General features: G+C 36.1%; 1 protein-coding gene across 2 annotated transcripts in view; it reads right to left on the reverse strand.

Moving 5' to 3' along the window:
- AGL (amylo-alpha-1, 6-glucosidase, 4-alpha-glucanotransferase) overlaps positions 1 to 19,783 on the reverse strand; it is a 36,143-nt gene extending 16,360 nt beyond the window's left edge. Inside the window, exons 1-20 of one of the 2 annotated variants that reach the window (XM_017729835.1) lie at positions 19,744 to 19,783; positions 16,381 to 16,591; positions 15,359 to 15,525; positions 14,715 to 14,918; positions 10,035 to 10,216; positions 9,713 to 9,824; positions 9,277 to 9,397; positions 8,991 to 9,093; positions 8,803 to 8,900; positions 8,080 to 8,219; positions 6,186 to 6,373; positions 4,521 to 4,644; positions 3,787 to 3,950; positions 3,151 to 3,252; positions 2,762 to 2,914; positions 2,531 to 2,681; positions 1,291 to 1,415; positions 1,072 to 1,184; positions 826 to 960; positions 232 to 362 (exon numbers count right to left, since the gene is read on the reverse strand). In XM_017729835.1, coding sequence (XP_017585324.1) covers positions 232 to 362; positions 826 to 960; positions 1,072 to 1,184; positions 1,291 to 1,415; positions 2,531 to 2,681; positions 2,762 to 2,914; positions 3,151 to 3,252; positions 3,787 to 3,950; positions 4,521 to 4,644; positions 6,186 to 6,373; positions 8,080 to 8,219; positions 8,803 to 8,900; positions 8,991 to 9,093; positions 9,277 to 9,397; positions 9,713 to 9,824; positions 10,035 to 10,216; positions 14,715 to 14,918; positions 15,359 to 15,525; positions 16,381 to 16,591; positions 19,744 to 19,783 — 2,764 coding nt within the window. Of the gene's footprint in view, positions 1 to 231; positions 363 to 825; positions 961 to 1,071; positions 1,185 to 1,290; positions 1,416 to 2,530; positions 2,682 to 2,761; positions 2,915 to 3,150; positions 3,253 to 3,786; positions 3,951 to 4,520; positions 4,645 to 5,007; positions 5,132 to 6,185; positions 6,374 to 8,079; positions 8,220 to 8,802; positions 8,901 to 8,990; positions 9,094 to 9,276; positions 9,398 to 9,712; positions 9,825 to 10,034; positions 10,217 to 14,714; positions 14,919 to 15,358; positions 15,526 to 16,380; positions 16,592 to 19,743 lie in introns of both variants that reach the window. The other variant, XM_017729836.1, reaches the window with a different exon arrangement.

The raw sequence follows: 19,783 nt of genomic DNA on the forward strand, positions 1-19,783 counted from the left end.
ACATACTGGAATGCAGTATTAAGTTTCAGAGCATTGAGAGAGAGGGGGTTTGTTCTAGTATGAGATTTCCTGAGAACACTGATCAACAGCATGGTCAAGCAGAAAATAACTACCTTTTTTACCAAACAATGGCAGCAGCAATACAACAGCATTATTATGTGATCTGGATTGAGCAGCTCTCAATTACTTTTTTTACTTGACAGAAAAAAAAATGCTGAAACTATTTATTACCTTGGAGGCCTGCATACTTTAGGGGTGACCAGTTTGGTATATTGTAACAGCCTCCACCATCCTCTTGTTCTTCTGCCTCACATCTATATAGCACTTGATTTAGGTCAGCCAAAGTTAGTTTAGATGCAATACTGAAAAAACAGTGGAGAAAAAAAAAGAATAAAACCCAAAATAACATCAGTAGGGAAACAGGGAAAGGATTTCACAAATGATTTTGATTTCACACATTAAAATAGTAAAATATATACAACTCTCTTAATACTTATCTTGGAAATTAAGAGCCTGATTTTTCAGATGTTCCAAGATATTCTCAGTGTTTATTTAGAAACACAGTATTAAAAAACCCAATCACACCCCAACACTGAGAAGCAGTCCATGTTAGAAAGCCTACTTTAGGCAGCAATTACACAAACTGCAAAGTTTTTCAGTATTAACCTCACTGAGTATTATACATATAAGATCTCTGAGAGTCTTCACTGCACTGTGACAATTCAAACCCATCACCAGCAAAACCCAACAATCCCTCACTAGGTTTACATTGTATTCTTTGCTCTCCTCTCTTGGTTATATGTCAGAAACTTAAAGCATACTCACGAAGAAAATGGTGTTTTTAATACTGGTGCTGATTGATCATCAGGAAGACTTCCAGATTTAAAATGAGAGCTGAACTGGATCAAATGATTGCGGAGTATACCCACAGCCTCTTGTGCCTTTGGGTCCAGACTAACTCTGTAAATATCAATGCATATCTTGTAGAAATACAGCACTTGGAAGAACTATTCTCCAGTCTCCTATCACTCTTGTAACTCACACAGCCATTTGGCAGTTACAAGAACATACCTGAATACTATTACACTTCCTGGTGTCAATCTTTCAAATTCTATTTCTTGAACAAATTCATTTGGCCCTTTTATGGCAGTTCCAGCTTGCTTTATGATTTTACTGTCTTTTATCTTAGAAAAGAAAAGAGATTTGCAACTGAAATTCACTGTCTTTTTTTCTAATATAAAATATCACAAGAAATGTTACATCAGAACATGGGTGAAAGAAGCTAATTACCTGGATATGCTCTCTGAGTTCCATTGTGAAATTAGGCAATCCATTTATAAAATGTGGATCTTTTTTGTAAGGACTAGCACTTCTCTCAATAGTCCTAGCCTCAAGTACTACTTCGTCTATTTTTCCTAAAAAAAGTTAAATCATGTTGCAGCTCTTAAGATATTTGAAATTAAAAAAGCGATTCTTTTGAAATTATGAAGCAAAAGCTTAAATGAAAAACCTGAATATTCAAGATACAAGTCTCTGTTGCACAGGAAAAGAACAGAAAATATGGGAAAGTATTTAAATATCCTATAAATATTCATTACACACTCATATGCTGTATTGTATTTAAAATGGCAATTTTTGTTATTTTATAATAAATTAACCATAAAATCAGACAATGAGAGAATTACAACCAGTCTTTTACTGGTCATCAGCTTTCTTAGTTTTCCTGTTATCTTTTAGGAGATGGTGCTATATTGCTTTCCAAACTGCAGCTAAACAGATGGTTTATCTTCAAACAATTTATTATTAACATAGAAATTCTAATTTTCTCTATCCTTTAAGTAATTTACAGACAATAAGGTATACAAGTCTTGTAAATATCTTAAAACAGGCACACACATACACTCAAAGAACTAAGTATACTTAAAAAGCCAGTCTGGAAAGCTTCTCTTCAGAAACACGTCCAGGTAATGTATAGAAGTCTTTATACTTGTCTACTTTAGAGTACAGTAAATACTCTGCATAATTAATTAATATTATGTATGTACTGCATACATATTATCTTTACATTAACTTATTGAATACAGAGTTCTTATTAAGATGTATTTTCAAGCTACAAAATAGCTATGTATGTTTGAAAGCTGAATAAAAAATGGTATCAACAAATAGGATAAAATTTTAGCCTTTTTCCTCAGTATAACAGAATAAATGCTAATTCCCCCAACACTGTGCAATTAAACATCTCACTGTTAAATATTACTAGTTCACAAAGACCATAAAAACCCCCCACACTCTCAAGGGGAGGCTTGCAGCAGGAACATACTCAATATGAATGTTTCTGAAAACCCTAGGCACCGCAAGTCTGTTATTTTCTTTAACCACTTTTGGGACATACATGTTAGTGCATATAAAAGGAGTGTTATATACTGAAAATTCTCATATGGATTTCACGTGCATGTGCTTGAAGTTAAAAAGCATGAATAACCTGAATTTTTTGTACATGACAACAGCTCTTGGAAAGAAAACTGTTTACCTGGGATACACATTTCAGGAACTTCTTTACTGTAGAAACAAGTTTTAGGATCCCTGAAGGCAGTTCGACACACAGCCACAACAGACTGGTGTGTGTTAGGGCAGTGTCTTGTCACTGCAACTATATCTTCATCAACTTGGTCTACATACACCTAGAAAAGACACAACATTGCAACTGTGCTCTCTCAGAGCATACATATGAAGAAATCGCAGTGTTACCCTCGCTACTTGCCTGATTAAAGCCTTTAGCCCCCAGCTCCTGATGCAGCCTGTTTATGGCCAGCCTTCCTGCTAGAATTCCTGTTTGGAAATTAACTTCACCAGAAGTCAGATGTGCTGCTGGATTCCATTTTGCATAAAACCTCTCTTCAGATACTACAGAGATCTGTAAAAGAACCAAATTTAAGCAAATATGAACTACTCTGGGAAATAAAAACTACCACACCTTGAGGTCTGAACTATGTAATAAATTCAAATTGCATATGAAGCTGGACAATCTGAAGTAATGCCAGAGAGTGAACGGCTTGGAATTTCAAATAAACAACATCAAAATACATGTTCTAGGATGAGAATAAAAGGTATTTTTAAAGGTAACTTAGGAGTTGAACTGTAGACACATACCTGGTGTGGTACTAGTTCATCATAGCCTTTGGTACTTCCTGTAGCACAACATGCCATGGAAACAATCATTGCACTAGGAAGAGCATCATATGCAGATCGGTGCTGCATTAAAAATATACAGGTAATAAATAGTGAAACAAAGATAGTTCGATCCTCCCAATTCAGCATACAGAAGATACATTCAACTTAACAGAGGAAATGCTAATCCCATGATCATAATTTCCTCAATTACAATACAATTATTGGAGAAGATTTCTACAAATGAACAAAGAAAAGCAACTTCAGAAAAATCATCAAAATAAGCACTCCCTGCCCACCACTCTCTCTCATTCTTGCCTGTAAACAAGCTCAGGAGAACAGGTCAACAAGCAGAAACGGAACGACTTACAGCAGCTGGATGAAAGACTCAAAATATCTTATTTAGTAACTTTATATACTTTTCCCCTTGAAAGACGAAATCTTGAATGTCAGAGGGTATTGTTATAAAATTTTTTTCTCTGCATAAAAACTTCAACTGAAATGCATTTTTTTCTAAATATTGTTCAGGATATCCAGATTGCATCAAACCCTTCCACAGTCCAGAAATATCACTTCAGAAAACATTAAAGGTAATTTTTTTTTTGTTTAGGTGCTCACCTGAATTGGACATTCATTATCATGTGTAATATCCATGAACAGTGCATGAGCAATAGCTGGCATCAAAGGCCTCAAACGTGGCTGAACAAAAGATCCAACAGGCTCACCTCCAAACCGATAAACCAACCTCCCTTCTTCGTGGCTATTGTAAGCAGTCATGGCCTCTAAAGAACAAAATACCTAAGTGTTTGCATAACTAACTACCACAGAGGACAGCACACACGAAGATGTTAATATGGCATTTAGAAGTTGTTATTTTGGTGTGTTCAATCAAACAATCAAACACATGTATATATATTCTCCAGTGTGGAAACACAGCCTTGGAATACTCCATTTACTATAATGTATTAAGGAAGAAAAAGCTAAGGGAAAAAACAGACAAAAAAGCAGAGATCACACTATTTCTCAAAGGCTTTAAAAAACTCATGCAACAAAAATCAGACATGATGCAGGACTTACATAGCAGAACTGTGCTACAACTCCTTTTTGCTTCACTAGACTAAGAGTGAAATATTTAACCTTCTGTAAACTAAACAAAGGAGGTCTTCTCTTATTTTATGGCTAGTATTGTATATTTTGCTAACTATCAAAAAAGTCACAATACAGAACCTGTACTTCTGATTATATAGAGTATGAAATTAAAAGTCCATAATATGGTAGAAAACCTTTTCTTGGAAAAAGCACATCATCTATAATCTCTCGTTGGAAAGAGACCACACACACAGCAAGCCTACCTCTTATTAAGGAGGTAATGCCCAGCCTATTCACAAAGATATTGTCCAGCTCCTCATTTCCTGTGAACAGTTCAGCCACTACATACAAATCGGCTCGCAATTTTCTAGCTGTGTCCAGCATGTACTGCAAAAAGCACAGCCAAAAAAGCCACAGAAAGGGGAAAGGTAGATACAAAAAAGGACAAGTTTCAAAGCTAGGCAGGGATTGGACAATAGGAAAATGCCATGCAGCAAAGATAAACAGAAAGCCAAAATTAAGGAACAAAACAAGTTGTTATACAGAAGAGGATACACAAACATAAGCAAAACCAAGAATTAGCATACAACACAGGAGAAGTTAAATAGAACATGAAGAAGCAAAGGTAATTGCATAAGCAAAGAACATGAATATGTAAGAAAAATAAAAAAGCATACCAATGTTAGTTTCACATTTAAAAATCCAAACCATACACAACAATCCTACATAATTTTCAACTGCTTATTGTACCTCTAATCAGGCTGGTAATTCCCAGGCGGTTGACAAAAACATTGTCAATGTACTCACTGCCCGTGAAGAGTTCAGCTATCACATAAAGATTAGGTCTGACTGATCTGGCTGTTGCTAGCATCTCCTATAGATCATAATACATTTTTAATGTAAGACATCCATTTTCAGCTATGTATACACAAACATTAACATGAATGTTAACCAAACATAAATGAGTCATGATTCATATATGCAGCACATTAAAATATTGGTAACATGTAAGTTTCATAAAAGCATGGTTGTATTTTACAGATATTATTTATGGATTGAATTCTAGGGAATTTTCTGTAGACTTTAAGCTAATTACAACTTTGTTTTAAAACAAAATCTTTGCTCAAAATACAAGAGCAAAGGTTGGATAAAAGAGATACCAATTGAACTAGGAAATCTGAGCAAGACTTCAGTCTAAGCCTTTGCAGTTACCATTCCAAAAATAGTAACAATAAACACAAGAATGGCAGAAGTTTTGAAACAGCTGCCTTTAGGAGCCACTTACAACTTGTGCGGGCAAATCAACTTGTTTTCGAGAGCTCTTCATAGATTTAGGTCAGCTCTTAGTTAAGACTAAGCGCTAACAAGCTTCGCTACTCCAAACCTATTTAAAGCCAATTTATTAGGCAAGTACAACTTCTGTATGTAGTCGGCTCCCTGGGAAACAGAAGCACTAGCCAGACTAAATTTTTTGCAGGAGTTCTTTACCAGCTTTTAAACTCTGTGAAGTGAGCCACTTCCTGTTTAATTTAGCAACAGCAAAATATATATGGCAAAAAAATAAACCAGTCAGACTTTCAATCAAGTCTTGGAAAGGACTCCAGCTCAAACTGACATACTGGATACTGGCAGCCATCTCACCAAGTCCACAGCTAAGTGAGGGAAAAGTTAGCCAGGCCCAATCACATCCACATTATTTCAGCTAAAGTAGAGAATTAAAAGATACAATAGCTACACCTCCCTACTGTCTGATGAAGCTGAAACCATATCTAAACATCACCAGACAAGAAACATTGCTTTTATGCTTTGAGGAAGATTCATTCCCACCGAAACTCTGCCACAAGTCCTGCACTGTTGCTGTAAAATCTGCAGGATCTATTTCACAGACAGGAAGCTGCTTTATAATAAACATGCTTAATTTTGCGTACCTCAGCTACATGAATAGGTGTTGAGTGACAGTTGTCCAGACGAACACCATGGAAATATCTGGCAGTGATTTCGGTGTATTTTTTCATATGTGCCCAGAGGTATGGGCAGTCTTCAGGTTTATTACCATAACGCAGTTTCACACTGTCTCCCCAACAAATGAGCTCTCTTCTCAAGTAAACATTTGAACCTGTAAGGGAAATAAATTCACTTTAGGGTATATACGTAATATAGAATGTGCACCAAAATGAAAAGGTGATGTTTTATTTTCTACTGCTGAAGAGCAGAAAAACACTGTAATGAACAGTAAAAATTCTAATGATAACCACAGCAACTCAAAAATCTATATACATGACACTGGTGTACAATTTCACACTCCTCCACGGAATATTTAGCTTCTGTAGTGATACTGAAACAATTTTTCAGACTGAAATAAAATTCCTTCTAATTCTTCAAAGTAGTATAAAAGCTGTAGTTCAGAAGAAGAAAAAAGCAAAAAAAAAAAAATCAAACAAATGAACAAAATTAGTACTTTGGTTTTTTATACTGGCCAAATTCAAAGAAGAATCTCACTGTGTTATCATAATCTGTCACAGCCACAATTTACAATTTTATCTTCTATTAACAGCAGACTGTGATGGATTTCCAAAGCCAGGAAGTAAAAAACAGGAACTGTAAATTACCACAAATTCCCAAAACATTCACATAAGCACAGCTAACCTTTTTCTTCACTAATAGCACAGCCACATGGACAGAAAAATGGTGTTTCTTTGGATGTACACTGTGATTTTTTCAAAGGATCATTTAGAGAACTGGCTGCATTTTTTTTGCAGTTCCTTTATTGTGCCTTTGTGTACCACATTTTCACACTTTGTTCTCAGTTGAAATTATGTGTGGCATAAAACAAAGGCAAAACACAAGTACAAAGCACTCAAAAACCTGTAGCTGAGTTACGAGAGAAACCTCAGTAATGGAAATTAAATATGCTAACTGAAGCCAACAACTGAGAGAAAAAAAATACAAAAGTCTGCCTAGAAGAAAGAGTAATAAGCTGAAGGCAACTGAACAAAAACACTCTTGAAACACATTATCTCAATCCTTGAGAAGGAGAATAAAAGTAAATAAAATTTAGTGAAAGGGGTGTAGATTACCTTGCAGAAATTAAGTATTTGTTTGCTAACTCCCGATGACTCTGGAGTATCATCAGATTAGCTTGTAAAGCAGACTCAAATTTTTAGATGGTTTTTAATTACACTTAAACTGGCCTTTGTTTCATTTAGTTTACCAAGTGAATGGCTACTCTGAACACAAGCTTTTTTTGCTTTTATTAGATATCAATACTGTCCCCAAAGGAGTTAGAATGTAGTATTTTAGAATGCATGGTGATTTCATGCCCTATTTTACCTTTGCAAGTAATCTGCATACTTAATTTGGATTAACTGGGTCATCTCTTGACTGCCTGACTGCCACTCAGTGGACTTTTCAAGGATCCTGTTTTTGCTCACTAATGCAGTAAAATACTATTCACCTTTTCATTGCATTAGTTTTTCTGCCACACTGTCATTGTCTCATGGAAATGCCAACAAGCACTGGTGTTGGAACAAAGTACAAAGTAAGCAACAAAGACAATGACAAAAGTGGGGAGGCAGGATGTCCCCGTTTCAGTGGCAGAAAGCTGGTAATTTGCCTCTCAAATCTTGTAAAACTGTACCTCAAATTCCAGTTCTTACAGTTCATCTGTATGCTGAATGGGAAATTAAAGTGCTATAAGCTTAGTATCTGCTATTCTGCAGCTTCAGAGGAATACATCTGAAAAAAAGACAGATCAAGTAAAATCCTTTTTGCTTTGGCTAGAATATCAAATGGTTTGTAAGAATTCAAATTTCTTTTACACACCCGGTTCTGCGAAGTTTCTAAGAGGATCATCTCCCATAACCCAGCCATTATGAGCCATGAAATAACAAGCTTTATCTGGCTGATGTATCATAGCTTCTTCCTCCTCCACAGTCAGTTCTTTGAATGGATAGGTAAAATACCTATGGAATAGACAGGCAATTAAAAGAGAAAACAAAGAGACAAGCACCAAACACATATGGTAACCTAAGCTGCAATTTATTTTCTTTGAAATTAAAGTATCTGCTATGAACTGGCTTGTACATAATACAGACAAAAAAGAGAGCAACTTGCATAAATGCTGGAGAGTTTTCTATTTTGAAGGAAGCTTTGAAGGAGCAAGAACAGATGTTGCCACTATCCTGGTGTCAGCTGGTAATGTAAGACTAAAGCCATAGAACTTTAGGCATGAGTGGCATCAAGTATATAAAACGTGAAAGGTATAAACTTTCCTAGTTCCACTCCTCTTCCACCTACAACAGCAATTTGCACTATGTAACGTTTTGATGTTCTCTGAGTATTGTCTCATGCTTTCTGGTCACATTTGCTTATGAAATAGTTATTGCTGTTGCTTACAAAAAACCCTATCAATTCATTAAGTGGCATTTGTCCATGTGAAAGAAAACATACATTTGTATATATAAATAAATATTTTTATTTAACTTTGAACTTGCTTTCCCTGGATAGGTTCTAAGTTTCCAAACAAACAAGAAAACATGTATATACCTGGTAACCAAGGGATGTTTTCTACTGATAAGACCCAGCTTAGGACCATCACAAGCGATTCGTTCATAAACCACAGTCCCCACAAGACAATTGACAGCCTAGAAGTAATTAAATTATGCATTATTGAAATGCCTGCATTTATTTGGAATTTTAAACAATTCAGCATTAAAACACAGTAATTTCAACACCTGTTCTTGATGGTGACTAGTTTGTCTGAATTGCTCAGCATTTAGCTCCTCAATCCTCTTGCGAAACCAGTTACAACATTCTTCTATTGCAGCTGGTCCATTGCTTTGTCAGGAGGACATTAAAAGCAGAACAACAATTAGAAAACATTATTTTAAAAGCATGCAGTATAAATTACTAAAAGGAATCAAAACTTAACTTTTTCCTCATGTCTGAAAGCAATGTCTTTTTTTGGTTTCATAAATTTAGCTTCACTTAGATTTTAACTTGTAATCAGTAGCACAGTACCTGTGTGGTATGAACGTTGCCAGTGCTACATTCATATCCACAGTACAGCCAAGTCGTCTGTAATCAGGGTCCTGAAGTATTTGAAGATGTTGATTTGGATCAGATTTACTGCTCATTTTGCCTGAGAACAATATAGAAACAAGTGCTCAAAGTAGAAACAGGAATTACATTTAAAGACATGCAACTTTTATAACTAGCATAACCAAGATGTGGGTGGATGAAGGGATGAAGGCATTGAAGAGGTACAGAGTCTTTAAAGATCTTCCTAGCCCTCAAAGCATTCTTGAATGCTTAAATCAGCACAGTGGATGTCTCACATAGCAAAAAATAGCATTATATTGTTTTCCATCTAACTGTTAAGTTTACCTATGCCTCTTGAACTATAAATACATAATTCACATGCTTCAGCATAACCTTCAACATAACCTTCCTTTACCTTGAGTTAGAAGGGTTTTAAATTGCTGCACAGCTTTGTTAACATCCACTTGGAAAAATTCCCATAGTTTAATTTTTGGATATATATCTTCATAAATTATTTTACGTAAACACTGTAAAAATAAAAAATGTGTTAGTTACTGAGGTTGTTTATTAATATAATTAAGAAAAGCAAAAAAAATAGGGAGCAAGGGCTTATTTCACTACATGTATCTGCAAAGTATACATCACTTTTTGTGCATTTCCACAACCCTAGATATATTAAAGGTTTATCCAGCTATTTATGAAGTTTATTAGCTTATACTTAGTTCTCATTCACTTACATTTAAGTGCTGATCATTTTCAATCAAGGGTGGGACCCCTTTGGCAATATACTTTCCATCAGCCACCATACCAGTCAAATGCCACAGAGCTCTATCCAGGACCCAAGCTGGCTTCAGGTGAGGAGAATTTACAAGGTTATAGCCACATTCTGGATGCATCCTGAGCCATTCACTGTTAGTAGCTTTTTGAAGAAAGGGATGGGGGAGAAAAAAACCAAACAAAAATGTTAAGTACATAAGTTGAACCCTTCACTGTATTTTGTAAACATCTTAACACCAAGAAGCTGAGGTACTATAGTACACAGAGTTCATTCACATTTCAACTGAAGTTTTCCATGTCAATTGAAAATAATGTCTTATGCAGAAATGTTATTACTGATCGACTTTTTTTTTGGTCAAAAATACAGCTGCAGAGACAGCAGAAAAACTTTTCGTTAGTTACATAAAAATATGTAATAGTACCACCAATTCTAAAACACTTAAAAAAAAAAATCCAATTTTTGTTGCCAGAAATACAACAAATACTGAAAATAAGATACTGATATTCTTTGAGTGTTGGAAGCCAAACATACATCCCAAACTTTATAATATATGTTGTTTATTTTTTAATATTCTTCATCCTGTCAGATGCCACACGCAGCCAGAGACAGAGTGCACACACACCACCCAAAAAACAATTAATGCAAAATATAGTTAAATGGGCATTTACGAAAGAAGTAGCTGTGACACTTGTGTACATAAAAAGAAGCTGAGTTGGAGGAAGCAATGTCACTGAGTCTTACACAGCAAGATGAGTGCACTGTCTGGTGCATGCAAATGGAACACTAATTCAGGCCAAACACTACACTCGGTGTCTATTTGCCAAGCTTCCCTTGTAGCATCACCCAGCACCTGAACACTAATGCTGAACATTAAAAATTAACTCAGAGAAGGCAAGGAGCCTTCACTAGAACACAGGTGTAGTATTCTAATATAGACAGCGTGCGTGCAGCAGTATGGGTAAATACATACATAGTACAGAAATTTGATTTTGGAAGTATGACTAAAAAGAAAAATCCAAGAGTTAATCTCTTTCCAATTTTGCAACTCATTCGCAACACTGCTTAATTGAAAATAAACCTAATATATTCTTCTGAATGAATATCTCAAACCGAAAAACTAAACTATAAAACAAAAAATAAAAAGACAACCTCACAGAATGCCTAAGAACAAAAACCAGGTTTTCAGAAAAGCAGAGAAAAACAGAAGTAGTACTTCCCACATGGGAAAATATGCAACAAATTATTATATTAGAAACATGAAGAGTCACTAACGTGTCCAGAATTATAGCAGAACAAAAATACTTAAAATCTCAGGTCTGCTTAGTTCAAAGAAGTTTAAACAGAAATCTCAAATGGGGGGAAAAAAAAAAATCTACTAGCTCAGTCTATAGTGTGAACAGCTCTCCTGAGCACCATGTTACATTATATGTCAAGACATGGCAAAATTCCATGTTTATAAGATCAAACCATTTGTGGAAATTAAAATCCTTATGGTTTAAATACCATCTACAACTAAACCCACCATGTTTTAAAGTTATGTAAAGCAACATTAAGCTTAGGCTGTTAAAGGCTGTTCTAGGCCAAACAGATTATTCTCTCCTGCTCTTTCCTTCTTTATATTTTACTACTTCTGAAAAAAGCTTTCTTCTCCAAAAAGCAAAAACAGCTTGTTCTATTCTTCTAACAAGAACTATAATTTACTATAAAGGACTTTCATAAGTAAATACAATTAATTCTAAAAAGACAACACATAAGTTAAATCTAAGGGGTTAGCATCAAAAAAAAAAAGAGAAGTCAACAGGCCTTCCATTAATTCTGGTAAAGAACAGAAAGATGTTTCCTGATCAGAAGGTAAGCTCCAGTGATTCACACTGTAACACCAAGAGAAATCTAACTCTGCAGAAGAAAAATTATCCAAAACATCACTCGTGATTACATTTGCTACAGCTAAGGAGAAAGTAAGTATAGTATAGATTATGTGTATAGTATAAAGTAAGTACAGGAATAAAGAAATACCAAGATGAGAAATTACAGAAAACTTTCTAAAATTCATTATATTCTTCTTTAAAAAATCTGAAATTTTTTTCTTAAGTGACTAACTCATTTTTACACAAATTAAACACAAGCCTAATATTTAGCAGTGATGCTCACAGCCCAAGATTTCTTTTTTTTTTTTTGATCATTTATAAAGCTGGGAGAAGGTGGTGTTTAATATGACTAAGTACTTGAAATTAAGAGTTACTCAAGTGCTATACTACAACTATACAATAGTAGCCTCTTGTGAAAGATAAGTTAATACATAATTTATTTCACTTTATTTTTATTACTTGATATGATTTATTACAGCCACTGAAAGCTCAGAAAAGAAAAACAACTCCAAATGTCTTTTTTCTGTCTCCTGGTGAAAAGGAAATGCCAGCCAACACATTTCTTATTTGAATATACCCAGTTACCAGAGAGGATTTGCAAGTTTATCCGTGATACGCCAGCGAAGATGCCAAAGGTGCAGGGATATTTAACATCAGCGCATGACTTCACTTTTAAAGCTGGGCCATAGATGCTGCCTTTCATTAGAGCCTCATGGAGACATCAAGAGCTGATTCCCACTGTTCCCTGCTGTGCCCACAGTGTGGGCTCTGCTCCAGAGCGAACACTGAACACCTCAGCTTAATGCCCAATCCTGCAAGTGATGCTGCCGGACTCCCACAGGAGCAGAGGGGAAACTATGCCATTTTTATACAACGGTCTCAACTAGAAAGCAGAAACTACCAACAGAACCACTGTAAGCTGAGGGGTCATGACCTGTTAGAATTAACATTAGAAAATTTACTGAGATGACTTAAGCTTTTAATGCAGACATCCTACAGAATGAATAAGGATGTGCAATTATCCATAATCTGCTCCAAATAATGGACTATACATTTTATCTCTTTTATATTCAAATGAGTCAATGAAATGTGTTTTACAATTAAGTCACCCTAATGTGCAGGAATGACTTCATTTAACTACTGGAAATCACTGCTCAATTAAGAAAAAAAGTTACCTTCCATCTAATCAAGATCCAAAGAACCCCAAAACGTCCCATATTTTCTTATTTCAAAGGCCCCCTTGAAAAGTTCCACAGGCTTATAACATCAACCGTTATCTTTCAGCTAATGCTAAATTTATCATTCAACAAAGTGTGGAGACAGTTGTACACCAAGAAGTTTAGATTATAATCAACAAAGATGGGGGAAACATTCAAGTTTAGAAGTCTTAAAGCAGGAAACAAAGCCATCAAGGATACCTTGCTTAATGACCTAAGAACCACAATCATCTGAATACTTCTATCCTCTTAGAAGACACTTCTGAACATCCTTTCACCGTAGTACAACTGTTGAGTCATCCATCCCAATGAAGATTACTTTAACTCTGAATGTAACCTGAAAAAGTCCTTCTAAAAATGCAGCCAAATAACATGACATTTTCCTTCTCAAATATATTCTAATGTGTAATTATTATAGTTAGGTCTTTCTATCCATCAAAATACATTCTCCTTAGTAGCATGTAAATATATACTGTTAAAAAATGAGTGGATCTCAAGCATCTATAAGAGAAACTGGACTTCCAGTTGACCAGTGTAAGAAATTTTTTATCCAGAACTGGGAGGCTGTTTAAAATCCTAATTCCCTTAGACACAGAGCCAACAACTATAATTAGTAACTTTTCAACAAACAAATAGGGCAAGCCCTGTCCAGACTGATTGGATAGGAATGTTTGGCAGCAGTCAACACCAAAGAACTAAAGCAAATAAAGCTTGAAATTCACATATTATCTATGTTTAGGGGTTTTTGAGCCTCAAAAGACATCAACCTACATAACCAGTTGTTGTAGTGTCTGCTGTGAGAATGCTAAATATTATCATCTTTAGGATTACAGCATACAATAACAACCGCATTAGAAACACAATCAAAGAAAACTCATTATCCAAATAATCAGCAAAATTGCAAATTATTAAGTACTGTAATTTAAATTTCATCAGATCACAAAGAAGAAAACCCACTGTCCCTCACACAGTTAAGTAACACCTTCAATGTATTAACACATCTACTCTTAAAAAAAACCTGCCCCAAGCACAAAGCTCTCTCTTCTTTCTTTCCCCACAGACTGAGCTGTGACACTTCCCCATCACTTAATCCTACCTTCTTGTCCCAACTGTTTATCATCTGCATGTTAGAGACAACCTAGAGCAGTTACTTTTAAGCAGCTAGATGCTTAACAAGAAAGTTTAACAAGAAAGTACACAGTTTGTGCTCATCAAACAATTCATAATACAGACTCTGTTCAAATATTTGGGAACTGCACACCACAGATCACAAAGACAGGCATATTATATAAATACAGATACACAGCTTAATCATTCTTTTTAAGAAGAGCTCTATTCACTCTTTCAGCAACAATACTAAGTTTTTTTATACCTGATACAGAGGCATATCAGTTATAATTGCAAGGAGTTGTTCTGGATTTGAGAGACTCAAAACCAGAGACAACTACATTATTTAAAAGAGCTACTAAAAATGGGTTCAGGAGGGAGACGTTAAGGGAAATAATTAAATACAATTATAGGACCAATCTGGTTACTAACAAACAAAAGTCATACCAGTATGATTGTAGACTACATCTGTGATGCAAAGCATATTCCATTCATTTTTCAATTTCTCCACAAGCGCTCCTATATCGCTCCAAGTGCACTTTTTATTATGGTTTGAAAATTCAGGATTTACTTCTAACTGATCAGCCAATGAATAACATGATCTAGATAGTCCAAGCTTCTGCAGTGGTGTAAAATGAATCATGTTGTAACCTATGTAATAAGAAACCATTTATTTAATAAGGAAAAAAAAAAAATCAGTCAAAGTTAATCGAAAGAAGCATAATAAGCCACACTTACTACTTAAAGCTAGTGTTTGGAATAACCAATGTAAATTTATCTGAATCTTCCCCTTGAAATTCTATGTAACACAAGCTTTAAAAATCACCCTGTCAGTTCAACAAACTTCCAAGTCTATGTGAAATCAAAACAATAAAATAAGTAGTTTCCCATATTAGGAAATTCCTGAATTTTTGCATCTCTGCCAATATTTTAATCAATTCACTGACTCATTCTGTTAACTAAATTGAATGTAGCAGAAAATACATAATCTACAAATATACGAGTTGTTTACACTGAAGCTCTTCTGTGTAACTTTGGGTTTTGATCATAGAACAAAAACTTATATCCTTAAACATGTGTATGAGCATTACCTGTTTCTTTTGCCACTTTAAGCCGATCTTCCCATTCATGAAATGGTCCCAGACACTTAGCGAGGAACGTCTGGAGTGTAACACAATCCAAAGGTAGTACATGATTATCAGCTCCAACATGCAAAATGGGATCCACAACTATGTAACCTCCACCACTTTTTTCATTTCTAGCAAAAAAGAATTTTAATTGGTATAATTAACACCCATTGTACCAGTCAGTTTCAGAGAGAGAATTCAAATAGCAAATAGGTATTTCAGAAACACTAGCCCAGTATAGTGGCTGGAGGGAGAGGGGGAACAGGACTGCATGACATCTGAAGAAAATCTCTTAGGCATCATCTCTCTACCGGACTTAAAAGAATACAACTGGGATACAGAGCTTAAAACTCTGGAAAAGTGAGATACCTTTGCTATTTTCTGAGATGGAGCACTGGTTCCTCCTTTTGGCATATGGACAGAAACACAAAGCACAACTGCCCATCTACTATGTGTAGATCTCCATCTTGAGCACCATCCTCAGGAAGGTACCTGAGCTACGTGTCCTAAGCTTGGAGAATTTAACCACCCATCTTCCAGAAACTCAAAATACCAGACTACAGTTATCACAGACAGTGGCATTCTCTTCTGTAGTTATCCCACTAAAACAGAGGAGGAAGTAAAGGAGCCAAGTAAAGAATGCCAGAACCTTTGTGCTAGATAAGAAACAACCCTGAAAGTCAATGAAGAAAGTACAAATTAATCATTGAGATACCCAGAATGCTGATGAATTTGAAAACTTGCAAAAATAGATTGCTTCTCCAGCATTCACAGAAAATTGTTCAGCTTGGCTCTGTATGCTCTCCAGAATATTTCTGCATCAGAAAGTATTAAATAACCACCAGTTACTGTTTTTCATTAGTGGATTCTGATTGGTCCCAAGGCTGCAATTTGAAAAATGCACGGAAAAAATGTTTTTCTTCAGGTTAAGATGTAGACCAAGGGAGCAAACTGCATTTGGCTGTAGGTATACAAATTTCACTCACCCAAGACTAAAATAGTACTGGTATGACCCAGAAATTTGGAGATCCAACTTGCAGTATTTGTCAGAGTCATCTTCTTTTCCTGTGGGATTGTGCCATGATAGTGTCCTGAACTTGTGGCGATCAAAAACTTCTCCAGAAGCTGGATAATTTGTGTACACAGTAACGGACTTGCCCTGAAGAGTTGGGCCCAATCGGAATTGTAGCTCAAAACCTCAAGAAAAAAAGAAAAAGAAAAAAGATAAAATCACTTGATCAGGAGGACTAGGTATTTCTAATCTCTTATTACAATTCCTAATTTGCTACTATGTTAATAAGAAAGTACACCCTTATATCTGCCAAGAATTTCAGCAGAATGATGTATCTCTACACCACAGAATCATAGAATATCCTGAGCTGGAAGGCACTCACAAGGACCACTCAAGTCCAATTCCTGGCCCTGCACAGGACTCCTCAGGAATTGCACCATGTGCCTGAGAGTGCTGTCCAAATGCTTTTTGAACTCTGTCAGGCTTGGTGCTGTGCCCACTTCCCTGGGGAGCCTGTGACAATGCCCAACCACCCTCTGGGTGAAGAAACTTTTCCTGATATCCAGCCTAAACCTCCCCTGACACAGCTCCATGCCATTCCCTCGGGTCCTATCACTGCAACCACAGAGAAGAGATCAGTGCCTGCCCCTCACAAGGAAGTTGCAGACTGCAATGAGGTCTCCCCTCAGTCTCCTCTCCTCCAGGCTGAACAGAACAAGTGACCTCAACCACTCCTCAGACAGCTTCCCTCAAGGCCCTTCACCATCTTCACTGCTCTTCTTTGAATGCTGTCTAATAGGTTTAAACCTTTCTTATATTGTAACACTCAAAACTGCACCATCTCTCCCTACCCTCCTAACATTGTTCTTTGCATATTCTACATGTATCCTTTTTCCTTTACTTACACGGCACTATTCATCTTCTTTCCAATTTGTTTCTCTTTGCTAAATAGAAAGTTTTAAAAACAAAATATAGCAAAACACCATGATCATTAGGCTACATTCAATTTTACATAGATTTTGGATTATGTAGTCTTTAAGTACTTAGGTTTACCAAGTATATATGGTAGGCTGACCCATGAAAACATCTAAAAAAATTAGGAACACATTTAAAACCAGAAAATATTTCAAATACCTTCATTATTCATTGAGGGTTCACTAAACAATTAAAAATCCTTATGCTTTTTACTGAAAAATTATATGTAAGTGTGTATGATCTACAATATATGAATTGTTAAACTTTCAGAGAACTCAGCAAACTAAAGGGAGTTTTGTATATGTGCTGCAGGTCACACACACATAGAAAGAGGCTTAAGTTTAAGCTTATGATACCTGTGATAATGAGAAAAATTAAGTTAAAAAATTGGAACCTAAAAGCATATGTAGTCTACTAAGTTAGACATAAAAAATTCTATTCAGTCAAGAAGCTTTAGAATAGGTTTCCACTTGCAAATATGAGGATCACCATCACAAGTGGCTAATTACAGGGTTCTTTCAAGTGAATGAAACAGATTAAGTTCTTACACAGTAACTTTTAATAAATTACATGCCAGTCACACATTTAAGTGCAGCAAACCACCTATTAGCCCTAGCAGTCAACAAAATTGGGAGTAAAAGAAACCTGAGTACTTGCAAAAAAGGAGAAAATTATTAGTACATAGATAATAAATCAGAAAGTGTAAAAATTCTGGATAGCAAGTTCTAGTATCTTAAGTTGAAAAAAACCACTTGCTTATTAAGTAGTATCATGGGGACTCTAACAACACAATTCAATGTCTGAATACATTTAAATATAAGTGCTATCAAGCTTTGTGTTTCTCTTACTAACAAAATCACCACAGCACCAAAATCCACCAGGCAAAGCAGTTGTTTTCAGATCTGAATGTTTGTCAGGTAAAATGAAGCTCATCTTAATGCTATATATATATATATATGTATTTATATAAAACCACTCTTGGAAGGTTAAGTACACTCTCTTCGGTCCTGGCCTGACATTTTGTTACAGGGATTACTAAAATTAGAGCACAGGGATATATGTCATTGATATCTTATTTCCTGTAAGAGTTATACTGACATCGGGAGTGCTGTGCTCAAAATTAGCTATGCCCTCTCAGAGACTGCTACCAGCAGGAGCACTTTGAATGTTTGACAGCCATGCACTTCTGCTTCCCCCCTTCCAAGAAAATTGACACAACTGGATGGATAAGTTAAAAATGGAAGTTAGGATCAACTCTGCACTTCACTACTGACATTTCCTTACATTAGGGTGGTCAGAAAATCTTGAAATCAGTTAGTTGAAGAGAATTTTTATTCTCAAGAACCAAAATCTTGCTCCTCTACTAAACCACTTTGATATTAAGTTCCTAAATTACTAACACATAATAACAAACCCCACAAAAACTCTTAATAAAAATTGTTGTGCTGTTAAAAATGGTTTTTAAAGACAGGGCCTATAGTTTTATAGTCTAAATTTGCTGACCAGCGTAATAGTGGACCAATTAGGGGATGTTTTTTGTTGGTTTGGGTTTTTTTTCTCCAAATAGAGTTAAAAACACTTTCAAGGAGAAATAACATCAAGGTCTTAGACATATGCAGGAGGATACATAGCTCTGATAACATAACAAATCTGATAACAAGATTTAGAAGTTACTAAAGAGCTTATATTCTGAAACACTACCTCAAACCTGCAGACATTGCAAAATGCCTGATATGACTGATAGATTTCAAAATTATAATATTAAAACATGGGGTGCTGCATAAGAAGATAAACACTGGAGACCTTGACTTAAGTGGACTTTTGCAGGTCACTGAAGTAGAGGCTATAAAAGGAGAAGGACAAGGCCTGTCTAAAAAATGCTTTGCGCTTCAGTCCCATGAAGACTGACAGCTCTTGGCCAATGTGCTCTTCGTTTCTCAAGAGCTTAACGAGTCAGATTAAACTGTGTGCAGAGCCCACAGAGCTCTGCAGTGGAAGCAAGTTAAAACAAACAAACCAACCCATAACCAAACCAACAATACCCCTACACACACCCCCAAAACCCCATCACTTCAGGCTGAGCTCCCTTTCCACTGCCATCCAAAGACGATGTCGAGGTCTCGGCCATTTCCCTCTCACCTGGCCCCGGCACCCCGACCTACCCTGCTCCAGCCTGAACAAGAGCTCTGCAGTGGAAGCAAGTTAAAACAAACAAACCAACCCATAACCAAACCAACAATACCCCTACACACACCCCCAAAACCCCATCACTTCAGGCTGAGCTCCCTTTCCACTGCCATCCAAAGACGATGTCGAGGTCTCGGCCATTTCCCTCTCACCTGGCCCCGGCACCCCGACCTACCCTGCTCCAGCCTGAACAGAGTCTTGTCCAGCTTCTCCAT

This window comes from Corvus brachyrhynchos, unplaced genomic scaffold, assembly GCF_000691975.1.
Source record: "Corvus brachyrhynchos isolate BGI_N302 unplaced genomic scaffold, ASM69197v1 scaffold101, whole genome shotgun sequence".
NCBI lineage: Eukaryota > Metazoa > Chordata > Aves > Passeriformes > Corvidae > Corvus > Corvus brachyrhynchos.